This window comes from Coturnix japonica, chromosome 21, assembly GCF_001577835.2.
Source record: "Coturnix japonica isolate 7356 chromosome 21, Coturnix japonica 2.1, whole genome shotgun sequence".
Taxonomy (NCBI): domain Eukaryota; kingdom Metazoa; phylum Chordata; class Aves; order Galliformes; family Phasianidae; genus Coturnix; species Coturnix japonica.
Window position 1 is genome coordinate 2,169,271 of NC_029536.1, and position 18,448 is coordinate 2,187,718.

Genomic DNA, 18,448 nt, shown 5'->3' on the forward strand with positions numbered 1-18,448 from the left:
GTTAGGAGAATAGGGTAGTAACCCCTAATGTAGTCATTTGAGATGAAGCAAACTGCTGTGTGTATTACACATACAGGCTCAAAAAGATATGATGATAAATGATCAGACGTGTTTGGGGCCCCACCGAGCCCTGGGAATTTCTAACTATTTTAGCTGCAAATAAAAGTTAAATGAGTGAAAGAGCAACAGGATAAGAGAATTGCCTGAGGTCCAGAACTGTGTTCTCATAGCACAGGTTTTGCTCAAACAGAAAGTCAGGGAGGATTCGTGCAGGCGGAGTTTTGTTACGCTGACTTGTCTGCTCGCGTTTGCTGCAGGTTGTTGGGATTTTGAAACTGGAGAAGGTAAAAGAAAGTATTTTCACGGGGCTTCCTTCCTCTTTGATCTTTTTGCTTTTTTTTTTTTCCTTCTCAAAGGGACTTTTCTTTGTTTTTTGTTTTTTTTTTTCTTCCAGAATTGTTGATGTATCTGGTTTTACACTATACCAAGCTTTTCATTTTCTTGATTTACAGGTGGCTGCATGGATGGGAAGCTGGGATAAAATAGGGACTGTAGGACCATGCAAAGCTTTTTCAGGTGACTTTGCAGGTATCTCCTGGATGCAACCTGGATGTTTAACCTCCAGGCAGCTGAGAAGGTGCCTATGAAATGAAATGCTTAATTATTCTGGTTAGCAGCAGTGCTTTGTTTTCACTGCCACGTTGATACAGAGTTGTAAAGAAGATTCTGAAGGTGTTCAACAGTCCAAATCAAATACCGTGAAAGCATCAAAATAGATAGATTTCATTTGACTTGGCACAGTGTGTTTGGGTTGTTCCTCTTGGAGGGCAGAAGGCTCCATAGGATGCTATGGGGACATGTCCTTGGTTTGGGTAAGGAAGAAAAGCAATTGGAAAAGGGATTATTCACCCTATTATTCACTATAGAGTATTGCTCTGTGCTGCCATTCAAAGAAAAGCGATGGTTTTTCAAAGCAATGCCTACCTGAATGAGGCTGAGAGGTTGTTACATGTGAATGCTGCCTTCTATGCATGGTTTAAGCACAGGTTAATGGTTTTATTTGTATTACTGAGTATTTTACAGTGTCTGAAAAGGATCAGGCAATAAATACAGCGAGCAAATTGAGAAAGATTTCTCACTGAGGCATATATACAGCTGAGGTCAGAATCACAAGGTCCTACATCAATTGCAAAGGCTCATTCAGAACAGCAGCCAGCACAGAATAATTCATCTGCAGCTCCTTATTCACCTCTCGGTTTCCAATTTCAAATCCCCTCTTATTCGTTTGTGCAGCTTCTTCACTTTCTATTGGGATCATATTCATGCAGCCTCTTCATGTCAGTGTATGCCGACGTCCTAATGATGTTGCCTGGATTTCTTAGGGACGATTGGTGGTGGCTGGAGTGTCACAGTAGTGAGGTTTTTCTCTGGCTGGAACAGATAGCCAGAACATATCTTTTATCACGTGAATATACTGGTTTTTAATGTGAATATTCTCTGCCAAATAATTTATACACTGGAGAGTCACAAACATGCCTGAAAAAAAATACCTTCTGTAGGTGGAAGAGTAATTTTTCATAGTCTTCTGCTGTGGAACAATTGATAAGGATTGGTTCTGTCAGGCTTCCTGCAAGACATTATCAGGGAGCAGTTAGTAGCTGGATGTAGGTGCCTATAGCAAGTGAAGTCACAAGGGCTGCTCCCACATAAGGTTAGATCCTCTCCCTACAGCCAGCATCCGACTGTATCCGACCAAATTGATTTGGTTTCTAACCACAAGAAAGCTGAGATTCCCTATGATAGAAAAGATGGAGGTCTGGGACTGGGCTGGCTGCTGGACTGAGCAGGGAAACATAGAGAACTATTACAGCTTAGCAGCCAGAAACACAAGAAGGCCCCTACAGAGCATCTGTCTGGTTGCAAGCAGAAGTGGAACCTGATGTTAACTAGATACTATTTCTTGTGGTAGATCCAAATGTCACGGTGGTGAGAAGGACTCTGTGTTGAATTTGTGGGCATTGGAAGCTCTTTGTTTCCTATAAAGAAGTCTTTCCTTCCAGAAACTGCTATTGGAAAGGGTTTCTGAAAGGATGGTTTCTCTGAACAACCTGTGCTGCCTCACCCTCCAGGTAAAGATGTGTCTTCTGATGTTTGGATGGAACTTCTGTCTGCTGCTCTCTCCTATCTTGGACTTACCTGTAATTTCAAGCTGTAACCTCCCCTGCAGAGTGGATTTCTCCTTTGCCTGGATTCCAGTCAAGGGGAGTTTTCCCTTCAAAAAAACCAAAAGGAAAACACAACTTTTCCACGTGTTTTTCCTTTTTCTCCTTGCTATTTATTTTCATCACCCAGAGCCGTTCACCAGATCTTAGTCCTCTACTTATTATTTGACCGTCTCTACTGTTTCCTGTTACCTCGTATGAGATGGTAGTTCTCTCCTCATCCACAGAGAGGAAAAGCAGGTCTTCTGGGAACAGGATCAGCAGCCTTTCCTTGGGGTCCTGTGGAGAAAGGGTGATGTGAAATGTCATGACAGCGCCTCTAATACGGAGCTGCCTGCAGCACTGTGCCAGGCATAGAGACTGCTCTTTGTATTTCTTAGCTTGGATAAGATGAGCTGTGTTGTTTTAAATTGCTTTTAGAAATAGGTCAAGCACATTAATAGAGTGCTTAGAAAACATGGTCCTTCCTGTGTTATAGGAAGGTGATGATGGACTCCCCCTCCCAGCTTCTTTGGAAGCTGAGTGCAACTGTCTGGACTGAGTTCTCAGAAGTGGCTCTTAGAAAGAAAACACCCTTTTGTATTTCCTTATGTCTGTTTAATGCTGAGGGACTTTCAGCATAATTAACCTTACGCTACCTTTTCTGTAGCCTGCCAAAGGCAAAATAACACCGGGGACAACAGTCATAATGCTGAAAAACATTATTTGGGGAACTACAGTGAGTTCTTTTGCACCATTCCCACGTGAGCCCTTATTGAAACCTCACTGGTTTGGAACCTGGTCAAACCCATCCAATTATCAGAGTAGAATACGTTACCCCTGTGCAGCCAGTAGCCATTTGCACCATGGTCAGATACTGAATCCTTCCCAGGTGCTGGATTGGTTTGCCTTCCCATTTCAGAATGGTGTTACACAAGAGATGTCTCATCAGCTCCCTTTTCTTCCACTGCTCATCGCACGGCACCTTTGTTGTTTATTTGTTAAGATGAAGCAAAGGGAGATAAAAAGACAAAGTCTGATGTTTATGATGATTACAGGGTGGTAATAATGCTTAGATTATCCAAAACAGAAGATAGGTTTGGCTAAAGCACAGTGCTACCCTAGAGACTGTGCCATGCTAGACATGAAGGGCAGCTGAGTGGATGTTTAAGGATAAAGAGGGAAACCTCAATTGCACTGTTAATAGATAGTACTAGGGAGGGGGAGAAAGGCAACTTGGCTTTCTAATTAATTAGCACACTTTGGGAAGCTGAGCTTACAACGAGGTGGATGGAAAGCTTTGGGGAGGACATTGAATGCCCCAAGCCACATCCACGCTGTGCTAGCAGTGTAATCCTGCCATCTTGTGACTCTTGTGGATGTTGCAGTGTGTTTTGTCTGTATTTATAGATCCGTGTGACAGCATGGATTGAAGAGCAAGTCTTCGTTTTTTGGCTGCAACTAAGAGGAAAAATGATGGTTTTTTTTTTTTTTAGCAGTGTAGCAGCTACATCTAATGGAGAAAAAGAATCAGCAGCGTGCTGAAAACCTCTCATGAACTTCAAGTGTTTGGTGATAAAAGTGTTGTGGGTAACAAGTTTATTTTAGCCTAGATAGAATCTACAGCATTTATGTATAAAGTCACTGTTCAGTTCCAGCCTCTATTCTAAATATCCCTAAAAATCCATTTCCAAAGCTGCCACTGTTTCCTCTTTTTTTAGCCCCTTCTCTTTACATCTATTCCCCACCGACTTACCAGGAAGGAGATATTATTGGTGGGGCTGGTTGAATAGTCAGCATTTGCCATCTTGATTTGGCTCTGGAGATGCTGAATCCATTTGTCAAAGTCAGCTGAATTCTGGCAGCAAATGAGCCGGGACTCCAACATGGGCCCTATGCAAAGACACAACATGGCCTGGCTCTGAAGATGGATGGCATTTGAAACCAGTGTGTCAATTCTATGACTGTTGCAGCCCATACAGAAGCTGTCCAACAGGCTTACCAGAAATCTCAAAGGTGTAGCTGATAGCAGTCACAACCTCCCTCAGGTGCATCCCAGCAAGAGGAACGAGACCCTGGTGTGGTGTTAAAAGTCAATGGGTAAGAATAACCAAAAACGATGTAGAAAAGTACTCTGTGAACTGGATGTGATGTTATACAGTTCAGTTCATACAGCTGGATGTCTCTTAATTTGTCCTTTTTTTTTCCCCCTCACATTTAGGATCCACAGATGGGTACCAAAGCCATCAGGAGGCATTGCAGTGCTATGGGCAGCTCTCCTTGGTACCCTGTGCCTCCTCACTCCTGTACCTTTCCTAACTCTCCTGTCACCTCCTGTTCTTATCGCCTTCTCTTGATGCCTTCTGGTTGATGCTTATCTTGCTGGTATGGAGCTGCACTCCCTCTCCTTGGGAAAGCAAAGCGACTGTGATAAGAGGCCAGCTAAAATTATAGAACATAATATAAATAGAAACTGGCACTTCCTCTTCAATCTCTGGAGCAGACGCTCTTTCCTATCCAAAATAAGCTGGAAAAAAAAAGAAAAATAGAGAATTTTGAGCTAGTGTCCTAGAAAATATGCCAAAGCCCCATTGAAATCAGTGAAGTGTCTGCCTTGGCTGGTGGGTTCAGAACATGTGAGCTCCATCCTGAGCTCCTTGCATGGAACCAAGGAGTAAGCTTTCCTTTTTGCCATGCATATATGCTGGAGCTGTGAGCAAAGAGATATTTGGGAAACCTTGAAAGGGTTCTTGTGCTTTACCTCATAAACAAACGCCTTCTTTGTGTGATCCACAGACAGAATCAGCAAGTGGAAGGAGGTCAGCACAAGGCAGCGTTCAGACATCTCCTGTTGAAATAAGACCAGTCACATCTTTCCTCCAGAACATTTCAATTTGTTTTTAAAGGAAAAGGGGATTATGTCTCTTCTAAGCTCTCCTGTTTGGCTTCCTCTCTCCCCATGCAATAGTGGTGCATCGCCATGTGCAGTGCTGACAGTGAGTGTCCCTATCCATTGCAGGTGAGTGGGGACCGCCATGGGCTTTCAAAGGTCCCTTCCAGCTCAAATGATTCTATGACTCTACTTTGTGATTTTATTTTGTCTTTCCAGACAAATGAGCGTGTGCTTAAAGAGGCGTGAATCCGCGGCAAAGATAGAACTGGTCTCATTTCCTTCTTCTGCTTTCGTCAGCCCCACTGTAATGACTCTCACACCTCAGTGGTTTCACCACTCAGCTCCAGTTCCCGTGGAGAGGGTTTGAGCGTCACACGTACGAATTTGCAACCCTCACAATGTTATCTCTTAGGGGAAAAGGATGGAAAAAAGCCTCTGACAAGAAGGCTATCTTTGTTAGAATGAATGAACAAAAAGCCAAGCGAGTGGCTGTGAAATCCTTTCAGCTCTTGCTGCCACTGGTGGAATAGAAGTTGGACGTAATTGCATTAACTCCTGGAGGGATGGGGGGGGGAATACAGGGCAAATAGTGGCTTTGGTCAAGCACTGGTTTGACAGTAATTTGGATGCTTGAGATTCAAATTTAGCCCATCTTTTGTCTCCCAAGGGAAAAATCCCCTGTGTATTATGGTTGTGGTGTGATGATGATTACCTCCATGTGATAACTTCTCAGGAAAACCCAGGAGGACCAAACAATCTCCCCAGGAGAAAGGATGTTCCTTCCTTCCCAGCCAGCGATGGGCTGAGTGATCAACAAGTTCAGCAGCTCTTCCTGCGTTCTCCCCCACGGTGCTTCTGCCTGGAACAAAATAAGAGACAAAATAGTGAGTGTTTCTTCCTAAATTCATACTAGGAATATCCTGAAAAGACAATTAGAAGAGGAAAAAGTGGAATCTAGAGTCAAGCAATGCTGATAGATAAATAAGGTAGAAGAGAGCAGGTAGTTTTGTAGTCCAGACCACAGGAGATTTGGATGTTGACATATATATGTGGCTTGTATAGATCATTTCCCCTCTCTCAGCGCATGCTCTCAGCAATGGGGGTAAAGCGTGGACCCAGTTAATATCCCTGCACTGATTGTGGTGATGGACTTTATTGCAAGTGAATTTGTAGAGCAGAAACTGAGATGAACTGGTTTCTTCCCCATGTTAATCTTTGCCTGCCTGACCCTGCTCATACTCACCCCTTCTGTCTGCGTGGGAGTTGCAGGGTCCTTAGGTTGGAGGGATCCCTCACTCTGGCCGTCTGAAATGGACCATTTTCTGTAATGGAAGAGATGGTGGAAAGGCATAGAAAAGCATTTACGTGAGTTGTTTTGGAAGAGAAAATAATTCATGCTCAGTCAGCAGACACGCTTCTGGATTCCTGGCATGAATTTTGTGTATTTTAGAGTATTCTATTTTAAGCTGAAATACCGGCTGGGTGCAGCTCAGTGAACTCCAGGGGGAAAAATATGCAGCAGATGCAGAAAACAGGCATGTCAAGGGATAGCAAAGCTGAAGCTGTGATGAAGATACTGTCAAAGATCCTTTTACTTAAGCAGATATCACAGCCTAAAATTCATCATAGCGTTTAGACTCTCAGTTTTCCCCTGGTACTGTGTGGGAAGGAGATGATGAGGGCACTGCCTTAATAGACAGGGAAAGAATAACTGCAGTTCCTGGTGAAATTATGGGAGGAAATGCAGCACGATGTAGATAGAAAAGACCACAAGAAAGTGGAGGGGGAAATGCATTTAGTTTCAGTTCATGGCAGGTAAGGAGGTACAGACAACAGCCTTGGGGGTGAGCTAAAGGGGAGATACTGTGGCTTATTTGGGATGGTGCTGAACCTTCATGACTGGAGGTTCAAGGCATCTGCCAAGCAAGATGTGGGATGGGCTGAGGCTGCTGATGGCTCTGAGCCTCCTGCTGGGCTTGCAGGCTGACCCCGCTGTGCAATGGGATCTAAAACCATCTGCTTCCAACAGAGCACACGCTGAGCAGGTGGTGGTTACCCCAGTAGGAAGGTTACCTTCATGGCAGGAGGAGATGAGGCTGTGTCACCTAATGGGGCCTATTAAGGGGAAGTAAGCAGGCTCTGTTTAGAAGAAGTATCTGACATTTAGCGTTGCTGTAAATTCTGGCTAGAAAAGGGGAAGAAAAAGCTCTAAGGGGGGGGGGGGAGTCATATTTAGCAAGCAGAAAACAGCCGCTTGGTCACAGTTTTGCCAGTGCTAAATGCCTTTCTGTTTAAGCAAAGGCCATCGGTGTTTCTCACCCCTCAAAGAACTGCTCCCTACCTGGTCCTGCCTGTCTTCAACAGCTCCACCTCATCCTGGCTTTCTCCTGCAGAGCCATCATGCCTGGCTCTCAGGCTGCAGCATCCCATGCTGGTTCAGCGTCCTCCAAAGCCGTTTTCAAAGCGCTGCTGCAGCAGCAGGGCAGGGATCGCATGAATGGCAGTCGGTCAGGGTGAGCACGGGAAGGAAGCACGCACGCAACCCTGCACTTGCTGTTCATTTAGATTCTTCTTGGCTTACAAGTGGCAGCACCCGAGATGTGAAAGCATTTCCTGTGGGTTTTAAAGCTCTTTCCCCCTCTCTTGTCTCCTAGGTCCCCCAGGCGTCATCGCTTCCTTCAGAGCTGATGTCCTGATGTGATAAACGTGTCGCTGTCACCTCAGCCAAACGAAAACCGAAAGAGGTTCTTAATGAAGTGAGATTAAATGCACATCTGGTGAAGGAGGAGCTGGGTGTGCAGACAGCAACAAGCTATGGGGAGCTGCAGGGCCAGATGAGGGGGTTCCACATTCAGCCTTGGGTTTGGTCTTTCAGCATCTCTCCTTGACTGATTGAAGCACTGCAGAACTATAAGCTCTATAAGCTACTGGTTTTCAAGCTGAGGTTAACACCCGTCTGCATCTACCAGGTGAAAAAGAGCCTGACACGCATAGCACATAAAACCTAAGTTTTATTTTCTTTCTGGTCCCTCTGAAATTGTTCAAACCCTCTTGCTCTGTGACTCAGTGTGGTTATCTGCGGTGATCAAACTGTTGCATGTGTGGTATGGTTAGGACAGCTTGCTGACAGCCCTTTGAAGGCAGTAAGGAGGCACCTTTTCTTCTGGAGCAGCTGGGCTCCTGGACAGGCCTGCAGCTTTGGTAGGGCTGTACCTGTAGGGAGCAGTAATGTCTGTTTGTGGCCTCAGGTACCTTCCTGTGTACAACTTGGTGTTGAGCTGCCAACGTTTCTTCTGGCTTGGGTCTGAAGCTTCCTCATTGTAGAGAAGCACAAATTTGCAGAGCGTCTTTAAAGGCAGAACGTTCTGTCCCTTGAGGCACTTAGTGAAGATCTCGAGAACCAGATCTGGAAGAGAGATGTGCAGTTACAAGGTGGGCTGGTGGCAACACACACCCAAACTCATCATCTACACTGGGTAGAATTTTCCCTTTTGTATGAGCTACAATCTCAGCAGTAAGATTTCTTTATTCCAGGGGTATTTTGGAGCTACAAATGCTATCAGAAGCAGCCTTTCCTCTGCCCAGCAGTGGTGTGATGTGATTGCTCGTTACCGGCCGCCCTGTGACTTCTTTGCTTACCGAGACTCTCATAGATGATGCTGGGGATGATGTCTTTCAAGACTTTGCAGTTGGTGTGCAATGCAGGATTTGCATTCATCTCCAGAAGCCAGACCTAGGAAAGGTGAATGGCAACCAAGAAATCAGGCTGGGATCTCCTCAGAGCTGCAGCAATGCCGTTTTACTGACTTAATGAGCAGCTGAAAGTGCAGCAGTACTCATAAATCCCACCACGATCCTTTAGCACAGAGTGCAGGTAAGGCAGCGTTTTCACAAGGACTGGAGGAACCATTGCATTTCATTACTTTAGAATGACCCTACATATTATTTTATGTTATTCTTGAGGTTAAACTGCTGCTCTGTGAGTGTGCAAAGGCACTGTTTTGTCTCTTAACAAAGCAATTTCTGTAGTGGTTTCAAGGTTTTTTTTGAATAACATGGAAGGAAGTTGCAAGGAATCTAGTAATCATGCCTTTGCTTTGGGGAGGACATGGGGTCAAGACCAAGCAAACACAGCATCAAGCTCTCAATTAACCCCTGGCCTTGATTTCCTGGATAAGCTTTGGTTTTAGGTAGAAGCCATAGAGGATATATGCACATCTATACCAGCTTCAACTCTACTTCTCTTTGATATGCCGGAGTCTGCAGTGCTGAGCTGTGGCACGTGATGGTCCAGTTGCAAGTCTAAGTGAAAGCAAACAGTTGAATTCAATGGAATTCTGTTTACTATTTCTTTTTCCTGCCATGAAAGAAACTCATCTGTTTGCTTCCTGCCTTTACCATATGGTCCTGCATCTTGCATAGAGGTCGTATAGGAACTATTTGAAGTTGTCTTTTCAGGAAGGATGTTTAATCATTCAAAAGCCCCAAGTGAATTTTACTCTCTTTTAATTTATGTCTAAAACCATATATGCTGCAGTCATGCTTTTTTTTGGTTGTCATTCCTTTCCTGAGTTTGCCTGCAAGTGACTTGAGAGATGTGGGTGGCAAGCTTTGGCAACACGATAGCTTTCACTTTTGCACTTCGTTTTGCTGAGAATAAAATGCAACAATAATATGCACATTTGTTTCATTACGGTATTTCAGAGAAGGCTGCTAAGTGAGGCTGCTGAAAGGTCTGTGGTTTCTTTCTTTCCAGAGAGGAACTGGGACAGCTGCTGTGAAATAACCTGCTCTGCAAATGCCAACAGAGGGCACCTACGTTACGTTTATTTTTCTTGGCAAGCTCTCTTTATTTCTGAGCAAATTTCCTTTTTCCTATTAAAAGTTCATAAGGTTTCCTGCTGACAGACAAACCCAATGAACCTTTGTTAATTGTCCTGACTAGGTTTTGGTTTCTTCTCCTTCAAAACAAACAGGGGAGGGTGTTCACATCTATTATACTGTCTGTCTCCTACACTCCCTATTATTGTACCAGAGTGTGTCACAGTTGTTTAAAATGCTCTTAAACCTCTTTTGTTCTGTTTCAGGAAGGACAGTGAGAATAAAGCCGAGATCCAGCATATCATGTCATTCAAGGGGATCTCATGTAGAATCTGAGCACCTGAGCCTCCTCCTGCATCTGGTACGTAGCCAATGGGGTTCTGCTTTCTCTGGTTTTTGTCAGATTTTCCATAATGATGACCTGCAGTCATGTGGTATAACTAATAGTGATGGGGAAAGCTGTGTCATCCCCATCAAAGGGACCATCCCTACTTTAACAAGGGGTTATCTTATTTTATATACACCTGTCACAAACTGGCAAATGGCTTATCTGCGTTCGAGTCTGTTCTCCGATGATAGACAGATGAATCCCTTTATGGCTGATAAAAAATTTAGGCATCTATCTTCCCAGCATTCCTTGGCAAAGCCCTTTTGCACAGCTGATGCAATGCTTTCTGAAGGCAAGGTTCCTTGGGCACTTAAATGGCTGCGTCCTAAGCTGTGTATTAACTTTGGCATTTACAATACAGCACAGGAAAGCCCCAGATACCAGAAAGGGGGGGAAAAATAAGTGTATTTTTATTATTGTAATTATTATAATTATTGTAAGTGTCAGTAAAATTACATCCATCACTTTTTCTCTCTTTCCTCTCCTTCTCATCCTGCATGTGAAGTCGCAAAGCTCTGCTGAAAACTCTGGTTTCTCTGCAGGCTCTGCTTTCATGGTCCATGCTCCTAAGAACTGAGAGGCAGGAAAACGCCTTTAAGAACTAGATTGGGGATGCTGTAGGGCCTTCAGAAATGATCAGGAGTGACAGTGGGGGGTAATTTCTATAGCAGGAAGAGGGAATAGCACAATGAGGCCTAGAACCAAACACAAGGCCGTGTTAACGCAAAGCAAATTCTACTCGTGTCATCAAATAGGATGGCAGTCCCAACTGACCACATCAGGACTAAGTGTCCTGAAATCCTCATCACTTTTATAGAAAATACTTGTCCAGAAACACATTTTGTTGTTTTTTTAATCTCCATATGTGAGATGCGTGGTGACATAATGGTCTTTAATCACCGTGGGTTTTAACTGCCCAGGTAGGGATTGCCACAACAGAGCGATATTGGATCTTCCATTCTACTTCAAGTTTGCACAGCCAGTGCTCTGCATGCCAACATTGCCAAAGACAATTGCTTCTGAAATTTGAGAAGCACCAGTTTCTGTGTCTTTCCCATTTGCTCCCCCTTGCCGTTGACTTCCCCATACAAAGGAGGCCATTGTCTGGGTGCCTTGCCCAGTGCTGCATACATTAATTCCATTCTTTCATTGGGTTTGCTGTTCCCACTGCACTTTGCTGGAATAAGTTCGAGTTCCTTTCTGCTTTAGCAACAGCAAAATCTGCCAGATGGCTTTCTGTTATGTTTAGACCAGGTGGTTTTGAAGGACCGCCTGCTCTGAAAGCAGCCCAATCGCTGTACTTAACATTTCCCTTTCTTCTGGCTTTCCTTCTCTGCATTTCACTCACTCCTTCACCAGTGTGAGCTGTAATTCTAGCAGGTTTTATAGACTAGACAGGTTCACCTATTGCTAAATGGTAAACCTACATTGAATGGGGAGGTGCTGATGCTGACATCTGAATCGATAATGACTGATTCTGCAGGGTGGTGATGGCAAATTCATTCTTGGATTCTCAGCTCGTGTAAATCAGTATTCTTCAAGTGGCCTTTAGAGGCGTTACAAACTGATTTATGCCGGCTGATTATCTGTCATGTTTGGTTTCTAGAGAGAAAAATACTGAATGGCACTAAAATTCCCTTCCTTTCACTAGGAACTGAGAAGTTAATAAGATTCCTGTATTTTTCTCTACTCCACTTTCCTGTGGCAATTCTGCACAGAGCAGTTTCTGCTGCAGTAAATACTTTTTCTTCCTCTCTTGAGCTGTTAATGCCAGAGTTTCTTTCTGCAATACGTGTGAGGGCTGCATAGGTGCCATATCTGGATGCTGGGACAATGGAACTGGAGAAAGAAATGAATCCTGCCCTTCATGGTTGGCTGAGTGAATGCCCTGTTTAATTCCTAGTGCCAGAGTTCTGTGTCAGCCATCCTACATTGCTGGCATGACACATCTGGCCAATATCGTACTTAGTATTTGGCAATATTTTATTCATACCTTAAAGTTTTCATCAATCAAAAAGTCACAGCCAATGAGATCAAAGTAGCCCAGTTTACGATCCAATTTGTGCTTGGCTGCCAGGAAGCACTGCAACATGATCTTCTGCATCCTTTTCTGAAAGACAGGGATCAGGGATAACTAATCATTGCCAATGCCAAGGACACAGGAGTCACTTCAAGCCATCGGTCTCCTTTTGGCTTAGGGATGCTCTTTCTTCCCCTCTAGACTTGGACAGAGGCTGTGCTTTGGAAGCTGTGTGTCTGTCCACTTTGAATAGAAGGAAGCCCCCTCCCTTTATCAGCAGTTTACCCATTTTATTAACCATTGAAATTAAGCTCTGTCTTGACTTCTGCTTATCACCTGCAGGCAAATCATTATCATGGGACCGTCGATGCCTTCTCACTTGGTACATACATTTCCTTGGGGACTCCCTTGAACTGGAGGCTTTTGTCCCTATTCCCATCACCCTAATTAGGCTAGGCAGACTAGCACACCACGGGGTTGCTTGTACTCACAGTAAACACAGTGAAAACCCAGTCCCGTGGGAGGCCATTGCTTTTCCCAAACTTCTCATTAATGTATCTGTTGAAGTGCTCCATCCTCCAAATTGTCTCATCCTTCAGCTGGCTGTAGAGGGAGTTCTTCCTCTGCACGTACTGCAAGGTAGGGAACAGAGTGAGGGGAGGACTATGTTTCTGGCAGTAAGGAGTAACAGGAAACATACATGGCAGACATCCCTCTACCCTGCGTTGTTCCTGGGGAGAGCCAGGATCACGTTATTGACATGGAAGGAAGCAGCAGCAAACCTAACCCTGAGCAGAACTGGAACTCATGATCCTTGAGGTCCCTTCCAACCCAGGTCATTCTGTGATTCAGGTGCCCATTCCTCTGTCTCATTAACCCCTAGGTCAGCTGGAACTTATCACTGCTGGGGTAGGAAGGGAACGAGGGCAGAATCAACTGTGACACTTGAAGCCTGGCCTCTTACCAACTGCTCCTGTAGATTTTGTTTCCCTCCTCCCAGATAATTCATGTTCTGCTGATAAACACCTGTCCTTTGTTTAATATTGCTTGTGCCTTGGGATCCTACCCGAGCACCTGAATTCCCATGTGGATAGCTCTCTACCTGAGCAAACAAACTATTCCAGGAAAACAAGCAGCATAGTGATAACAGCATATATTGCAGGAAGCAGCTATAATCTGCTGTGCTGAACTGCACTTGTACAGGAACCATAAAACTCTGACAAGAACTGAAGTGGGCTTGTTTGAAGCATATCTTGCCCTCAGATGTATTTTGCCAGTTCCCAAACTCAGCGTTATAATGGGAGAAGGGCTTTAAGGGCAAGCCATTTTTTTCTGTCTGATCCTAACTGCTGCAGAGCCTCACAGGAAGGGGAAAAAAACTCAGATTTAAATAAGAAAGGCTTCTTAAGAAGTAGGATGGGAATATAAGCCAGAACAGTTTTGTTGCATAGACCTTGTTTGAGAAGGAAGGGAAGTCAAGGCAGAGATTTAAGAATGATGGCTCTTGAAGAATGCATCTGTGCCTTAAATCTTTATGATTATCACATTTAGCACAACAGGAGCATCCAAATCTTTAGCCAAGACTAAGGGTCGTTTGTTCTAGGTAGGCTGCAATCAAGGGCTTCTCCTAAAAGACTCATAATCTATGAGAGAATATGGGAGGAAAAATGGTCCAGGGACAGAAATGGTCAGCATAGGGAGAAAACTGGTCCATTGCAGCGAATGAACCCCCTCCAGCAGTACTGCTTCTACTCAGTCTTGATGCCATGCCCATCTCCATTTCCTGGGTGCATGGATTCTGACCATATATATAATGGATTCTACTGTATATATCTTCAGCCTAGGTGCTCTGCATTTACCTGGTTGGTGAGATGAACAGTCATATCATCAGATGTGGCATCATAATTGCTACAGCTCAGCCGGACATAGCCCTGGGCAAAAAATAACACATAGGGTTCTGTGCAGGCAATGAGGAGGTAGGACCGGACGTCAAACTTCTTCCCTTCCAGGAGCAGAGGTTGGTCAATGTACCTGTGAAGGTATCAAGACACATCACCAACAGGCAGCTGTAACACACAGCAACTCAAAGCATGCATGCAGCCAGTTGGTTTTGCACCATAGAACAAAGCTGTTTGCCCTTCTTTCAGGTGCAGATGGAACCCAGGGGAGAGGCCAGAAGTGCTGGGGATGGACTAGAGGCAGAGAAGCGGTGCTGAGCCTCTGGAGTGGAAGGTAATTAAGGATTTATTAATATTTACTGGGGAATATACATAGTTTATGTCAGAATGCAAAGAGCCCTTATGGCCACAGTGATGTCATGCTCTACAAAGAAAACCTGGATGGTTCTTTCATTCCTGCAAGGAACACCAAAGCAAACAATCCAAACCCAGTGTTTTAATGGACTGTTAGCCACTGATTGAGGCTTCTATAGCAATGGGGCAGATTTCAGAAGGTATTTGAGAGGTATCATTAAATTGTGCGGAATAGATTGAACAGCTGCACAGTTTGTGAAATGCCTGCATTGTCTAAGAAGGTGGGATAGTACCTAGTTTAAATAACTTTGCACAAGGCTTTTGTCATGCATGGATCAGGAGCACCTGGCCTTTTGAAGTCACCAGACAAAGGTAAACAAATCTTTCTGATGGCAAAGATCCACCCTGAAGTGGCTGAAGTGTGGGTACAGGACAGACTAACCAGAGAAATGGCATCTCCCACTAAACCAAACCTTACAGGCTGATGATGTGGTGTAAACACCATGGAACAATATAATACACTGAGGCTTAATGGCTTAATTAAGCACGCTACTCATACATTTGCCAGGCTTCAATGTCTACCTTTGCACTATTCTTGTCCGGGGAACCTTGCAGTGCACCCTCTTACTGGGTGGGTCTCCCTCAGATTTGGAGAACTTGGCTTGCAGGGTGGTGACAGCACTGGGATTTTTCAGCAGGAAAATCCCTCTCCCTTGGTTAGAGAAACTTGGTTTGCAGATCCAAATCTCTTCTTCTGCAAAGAGAATGAGTCTGTTACAGCGATGTGCGGGGTGTGAAATGCTGGTGTGCCAGTTAGTGGGCTTTGTTTGTACATCATCGATAGCCACATCTCGTATCAAGGAGTATCACTGTGTATATTGGGAGCTATTGGTAATAAGTGAATGGTTGGACTGGATGATGTTTTAGGTCTTTTCCAACCTTGCTGATTCTATATTTATGAGCTTACAGGGACATAGAGTTGTTTGAGCTGGTTGCTATCTTGATGAAATCCACTCACCTTTGCAAAGCCCGAAAAAGGCATTTCTCTCTTTCTTTAAGTCCAAGCGAAAAGATTCTGGAAAGAAATCTTCCATCTTCAGTAACCTACGGGAGAGTTGAAATACAAGCTGAAAATCTTGTCTGACACATTCATTCCTCTGGGGGAAAAAAATCCCCCTATACTTTGCACCCTCTTTTTTATGCGCTCTCACTTTTGCTTGGTGCGTGTTTCTGCTCAAGGTGCAATGAGGTGAGAGTTCTTACTTGGGACCAGAGTTCAAGTTGATCTTTCTCATCACTCGCTCTTGCTCTCGCAGGCAGGATAAAAGCCCAATCTTGCTGGTAAGGACAATGTTGTTGGGAATCTGGTAGAGCAGCTGTTCGCCTGTATGAGGGGAAAAGACAGCTTGTCCTCATCTCATGCAGCAGAACCTGGAGGGTATGATGCTGATCTGGGCACTGCTGACTCTCACCAATTTACTTGCAGGCAGTAGCAGGGGGTGCTTGTGTATGTGGGGCACCCTCTATATGTATGCAAAGTCTTGGCCAGGCTGGTGAGGTGCCAGCTGCTGCTGTGCAGCAGAACAGTGTCAGTCCTATTGCCGCCTGTGAGCTCCAACCCACAGAGGGAGGGCTGCATTTCAGAAGTGATTATGATGCTTTGTGTGCAGTTCATTTCAATGGTATCTTTTCTCTCCAAGCCATTCTCTTGTCTAAAACCCTTTCTTTAATCACCATGGCAATCCAGCTCCAATATCCCCACTGAGGACTGCCAAGAAGTTGAGGTTACCTGCTTCTCCTACCCTTCAGGTGACCTCTGCCCTAAGAGCCACAAGTCCATCATTCTCTCATTTTTCCCACTGCCCTCTCCCACTCGAGGCCCACTGGCACCTCTACCTTCTTTGAAATGGTAATAGGTCTCTCGGCACTTGATCTCACACCATTTCAGTGCGTAATCCTGTCTTCTGTTGTCATAGATACGCTGCCAGCCTTTGCTCTGGCAATAGATGCTCACACTGCGTATGGAAAACAAAATAGCAAAATAGCCTCCTTTCCAGCAATGAAGACTGAATTAGTTCACATCCCCTCAACTCCTATCAGTTTCCCTGGGAGTTTGACTTAACACCCCCAAGAACCCCTGGGTGGGGAATAAGGTGGGAAACATTAATTAGAGTGGCTGCAAGTGGACCTGCTGCTCTGAACTCATGACTGAGGATGTTCAGGATGTTGTAATTCTGCAGTGTTAATGAGAACCTGTACCGTTTCAGCAGGGTTGCTTCAATTAAGATGGACGTGGTACCCGTAGAATAGGAATGTTGTGCATTATGGTCCGGAGTCAGTAAGGAGCCTCTGTGCTTAGATGTGCAGGAAGAGATGACAGATCACAATAGGAAAAGCCATTTGTAGAACTCAGGAAGTAAATGATGGAATTTCTGATCTGACTATTTTTCTTGGGCATAAAAGTCTTCTTATTTTTTGCTTTTAATGCATTTATGGCAATGAAAGGTTGATCAACTGCAGTTGAGCTTGAGATGATGCTGGCTGATTTACTATGTAAAACCCAGAGAACTCTCATTTAACAAGTATAAGTGTTTAGTTTCTTGCTTAACAGCTACATTACTACAGTTGGTCTTCCATTAAGCACTTGCCATTTGAATTGTTCTTAAACTATTCTTTGAATGCTTTGTTCTGACAACACATAAAGTCAAAGGGAAAAGATTACATGTTGTAGTGCAGTTTCATGTGCTGTCATATATTGCTAAGGACCTACTTACAGTCCTTCTCCATTAGATCCACTGATATAAAAATATGGTCCTGATGCCATTGGCACTTCTCGTATCAGTTCTTCTGACTGCTTTTCTGGAAGACCACAAGGCCTGGTTTTGTCAAGCTCCACTTCAGAGGTAGGAAAAACACCTTCACGGGGTTTACCTGAAAAAGGTATAAATTGTGTGCAGTCTGCCTGCAAGAACACTGTAAGTTGGTGGCCAGGTGTAGAACATGTAACCCTCTTGATCTCCATATCAACTCAGACCTTGGCTATAAGACTTGGCACAGCTATGGGTTAAAACTGAAGGCACAAGATTTACCTCTGTCAGCTGGTAAGGATTGTGCCTGCTGTTGTTGATGGCCCCGTCCTTTAGCTCTGGTGTTCTTCTTCCTCTTGGATGACACAGAGGCCATTGCACAGCCAGGGCTGCAAGAGGAAAGATCCCGGTCAGTGCTTGGGAAGCGTGTGAGTGGTCCTTGTCTTTTGTGTTCAGCCTTGGGATAAATGATAGGAAGCTTCAAAGTTTAAAAACCCATTTTCTTGCTCTTTGCAATTGATGTGAAAACCAAAAAATGAGCTGTTCCTTATGGAGACAGAAGCCATAACCCAGGAAAGGTGTTGGATGCAGGGTTGGCAACTGTTTGACACAAGGACAAGTGTCCAAAGGGCTGCATGGAGATCAGGGAGCCATTCTGCACAGCCATACCTTGCTGCCTTTCAGCCCCTTCCTACAGGGGGCCAAACCCACACCCCGTGCTAACAGAAAGAATGGAAATTCTAACCTGCTCTCGGCTGTTTCTAAATATTTTAAGAGAGCTTTAATTGCTCCCTGTCCTTTTTTCAGCTTGGAGGACGTGCACTTGACTACTGGATAAGTCGTAATCAGCTTGGGAAGCACAAAAGCACCCTGGGATGGAGCAGGTTGTGGAGAGGAGTGCCGATGGCCTGTTAGCATTGATGGAGAGGTGCTGGAGCCCCATGAGCGACTCAGACACCCGCGTTGCTCCGCCATCCCATAGCCTACAAAACACAGCTCAGCTCCTAGCAACAGCTGCCTGGGGAGGGGTTCTGCTGCTGGAATGCCTGGGGGTTCTACAAATACT

At 44.6% G+C, this 18,448-nt stretch overlaps 2 protein-coding genes and 1 long non-coding RNA gene across 9 annotated transcripts in view; 1 reads left to right on the forward strand and 2 right to left on the reverse strand.

The window, feature by feature from the left end:
* Positions 1–1,028: 1,028 nt before the first annotated feature.
* Positions 1,029–7,995, reverse strand: LOC107323499 (probable pleckstrin homology domain-containing family N member 1). The gene is made up of 11 exons (XM_015882649.2): positions 7,436–7,995; positions 6,338–6,416; positions 5,807–5,953; positions 4,963–5,049; positions 4,204–4,276; positions 3,958–4,094; positions 3,040–3,186; positions 2,415–2,501; positions 2,197–2,272; positions 1,551–1,627; positions 1,029–1,431 (listed from the first exon to the last, which is right to left on the reverse strand). The coding sequence occupies exons 1-11, from the start codon at positions 7,522–7,524 to the stop codon at positions 1,357–1,359; spliced, it is 1,074 nt and encodes a 357-aa protein (XP_015738135.1). The 5' UTR covers positions 7,525–7,995; the 3' UTR covers positions 1,029–1,356.
* Positions 7,996–8,087: 92 nt separating this feature from the next.
* On the reverse strand, positions 8,088–18,431 carry TTLL10 (tubulin tyrosine ligase like 10). 2 transcript variants are annotated; one of them, XM_015882792.2, is made up of 13 exons: positions 18,128–18,431; positions 17,665–17,771; positions 17,350–17,506; positions 16,472–16,590; positions 15,839–15,959; positions 15,594–15,679; positions 15,158–15,329; positions 14,183–14,354; positions 12,815–12,955; positions 12,297–12,413; positions 10,769–10,876; positions 8,734–8,827; positions 8,088–8,500 (listed from the first exon to the last, which is right to left on the reverse strand). In XM_015882792.2, exons 1-13 carry the CDS (start codon positions 18,355–18,357, stop codon positions 8,205–8,207), a joined length of 1,920 nt encoding a protein of 639 aa, XP_015738278.1. In that variant the 5' UTR covers positions 18,358–18,431; the 3' UTR covers positions 8,088–8,204. The 2 variants fall into 2 exon arrangements, with proteins under 2 accessions (XP_015738278.1, XP_015738279.1); XM_015882793.2 differs by lacking the exon at positions 10,769–10,876 and having other exon boundaries at positions 18,128–18,427.
* Positions 10,035–18,448, forward strand: part of LOC107323554 — a 43,431-nt gene continuing 35,017 nt past the window's right edge. For all 6 annotated transcript variants that reach the window (XR_004309484.1, XR_004309483.1, XR_004309486.1 and 3 more), the window contains exons 1-2: positions 10,035–10,276; positions 14,471–14,555. This is a non-coding gene — a long non-coding RNA (uncharacterized LOC107323554). The remainder of the gene's footprint in view (positions 10,277–14,470; positions 14,556–18,448) is intronic.

Bases quoted from the DNA above. Each gene is read 5' to 3' on its own strand.
- LOC107323499 (XM_015882649.2), bottom strand. From the start codon at position 7,524: ATGGGATGCTGCAGCCTGAGAGCCAGGCATGATGGCTCTGCAGGAGAA. The intron at 6,417-7,435 runs GTAGGGAGCAGT...CTTCCATTACAG, and splicing joins TTGAAGACAGGCAGGACCAG to AAAATGGTCCATTTCAGACG. The intron at 5,050-5,806 runs GTAATCATCATC...TTATTTCAACAG, and splicing joins TGAGAAGTTATCACATGGAG to GAGATGTCTGAACGCTGCCT.
- TTLL10 (XM_015882792.2), bottom strand. From the start codon at position 18,357: ATGGCGGAGCAACGCGGGTGTCTGAGTCGCTCATGGGGCTCCAGCACC. The intron at 16,591-17,349 runs GTAAGTAGGTCC...TTCCATACGCAG, and splicing joins GGATCTAATGGAGAAGGACT to TGTGAGCATCTATTGCCAGA. The intron at 15,960-16,471 runs GTAGAGGTGCCA...CCCCTCATACAG, and splicing joins CTATTACCATTTCAAAGAAG to GCGAACAGCTGCTCTACCAG.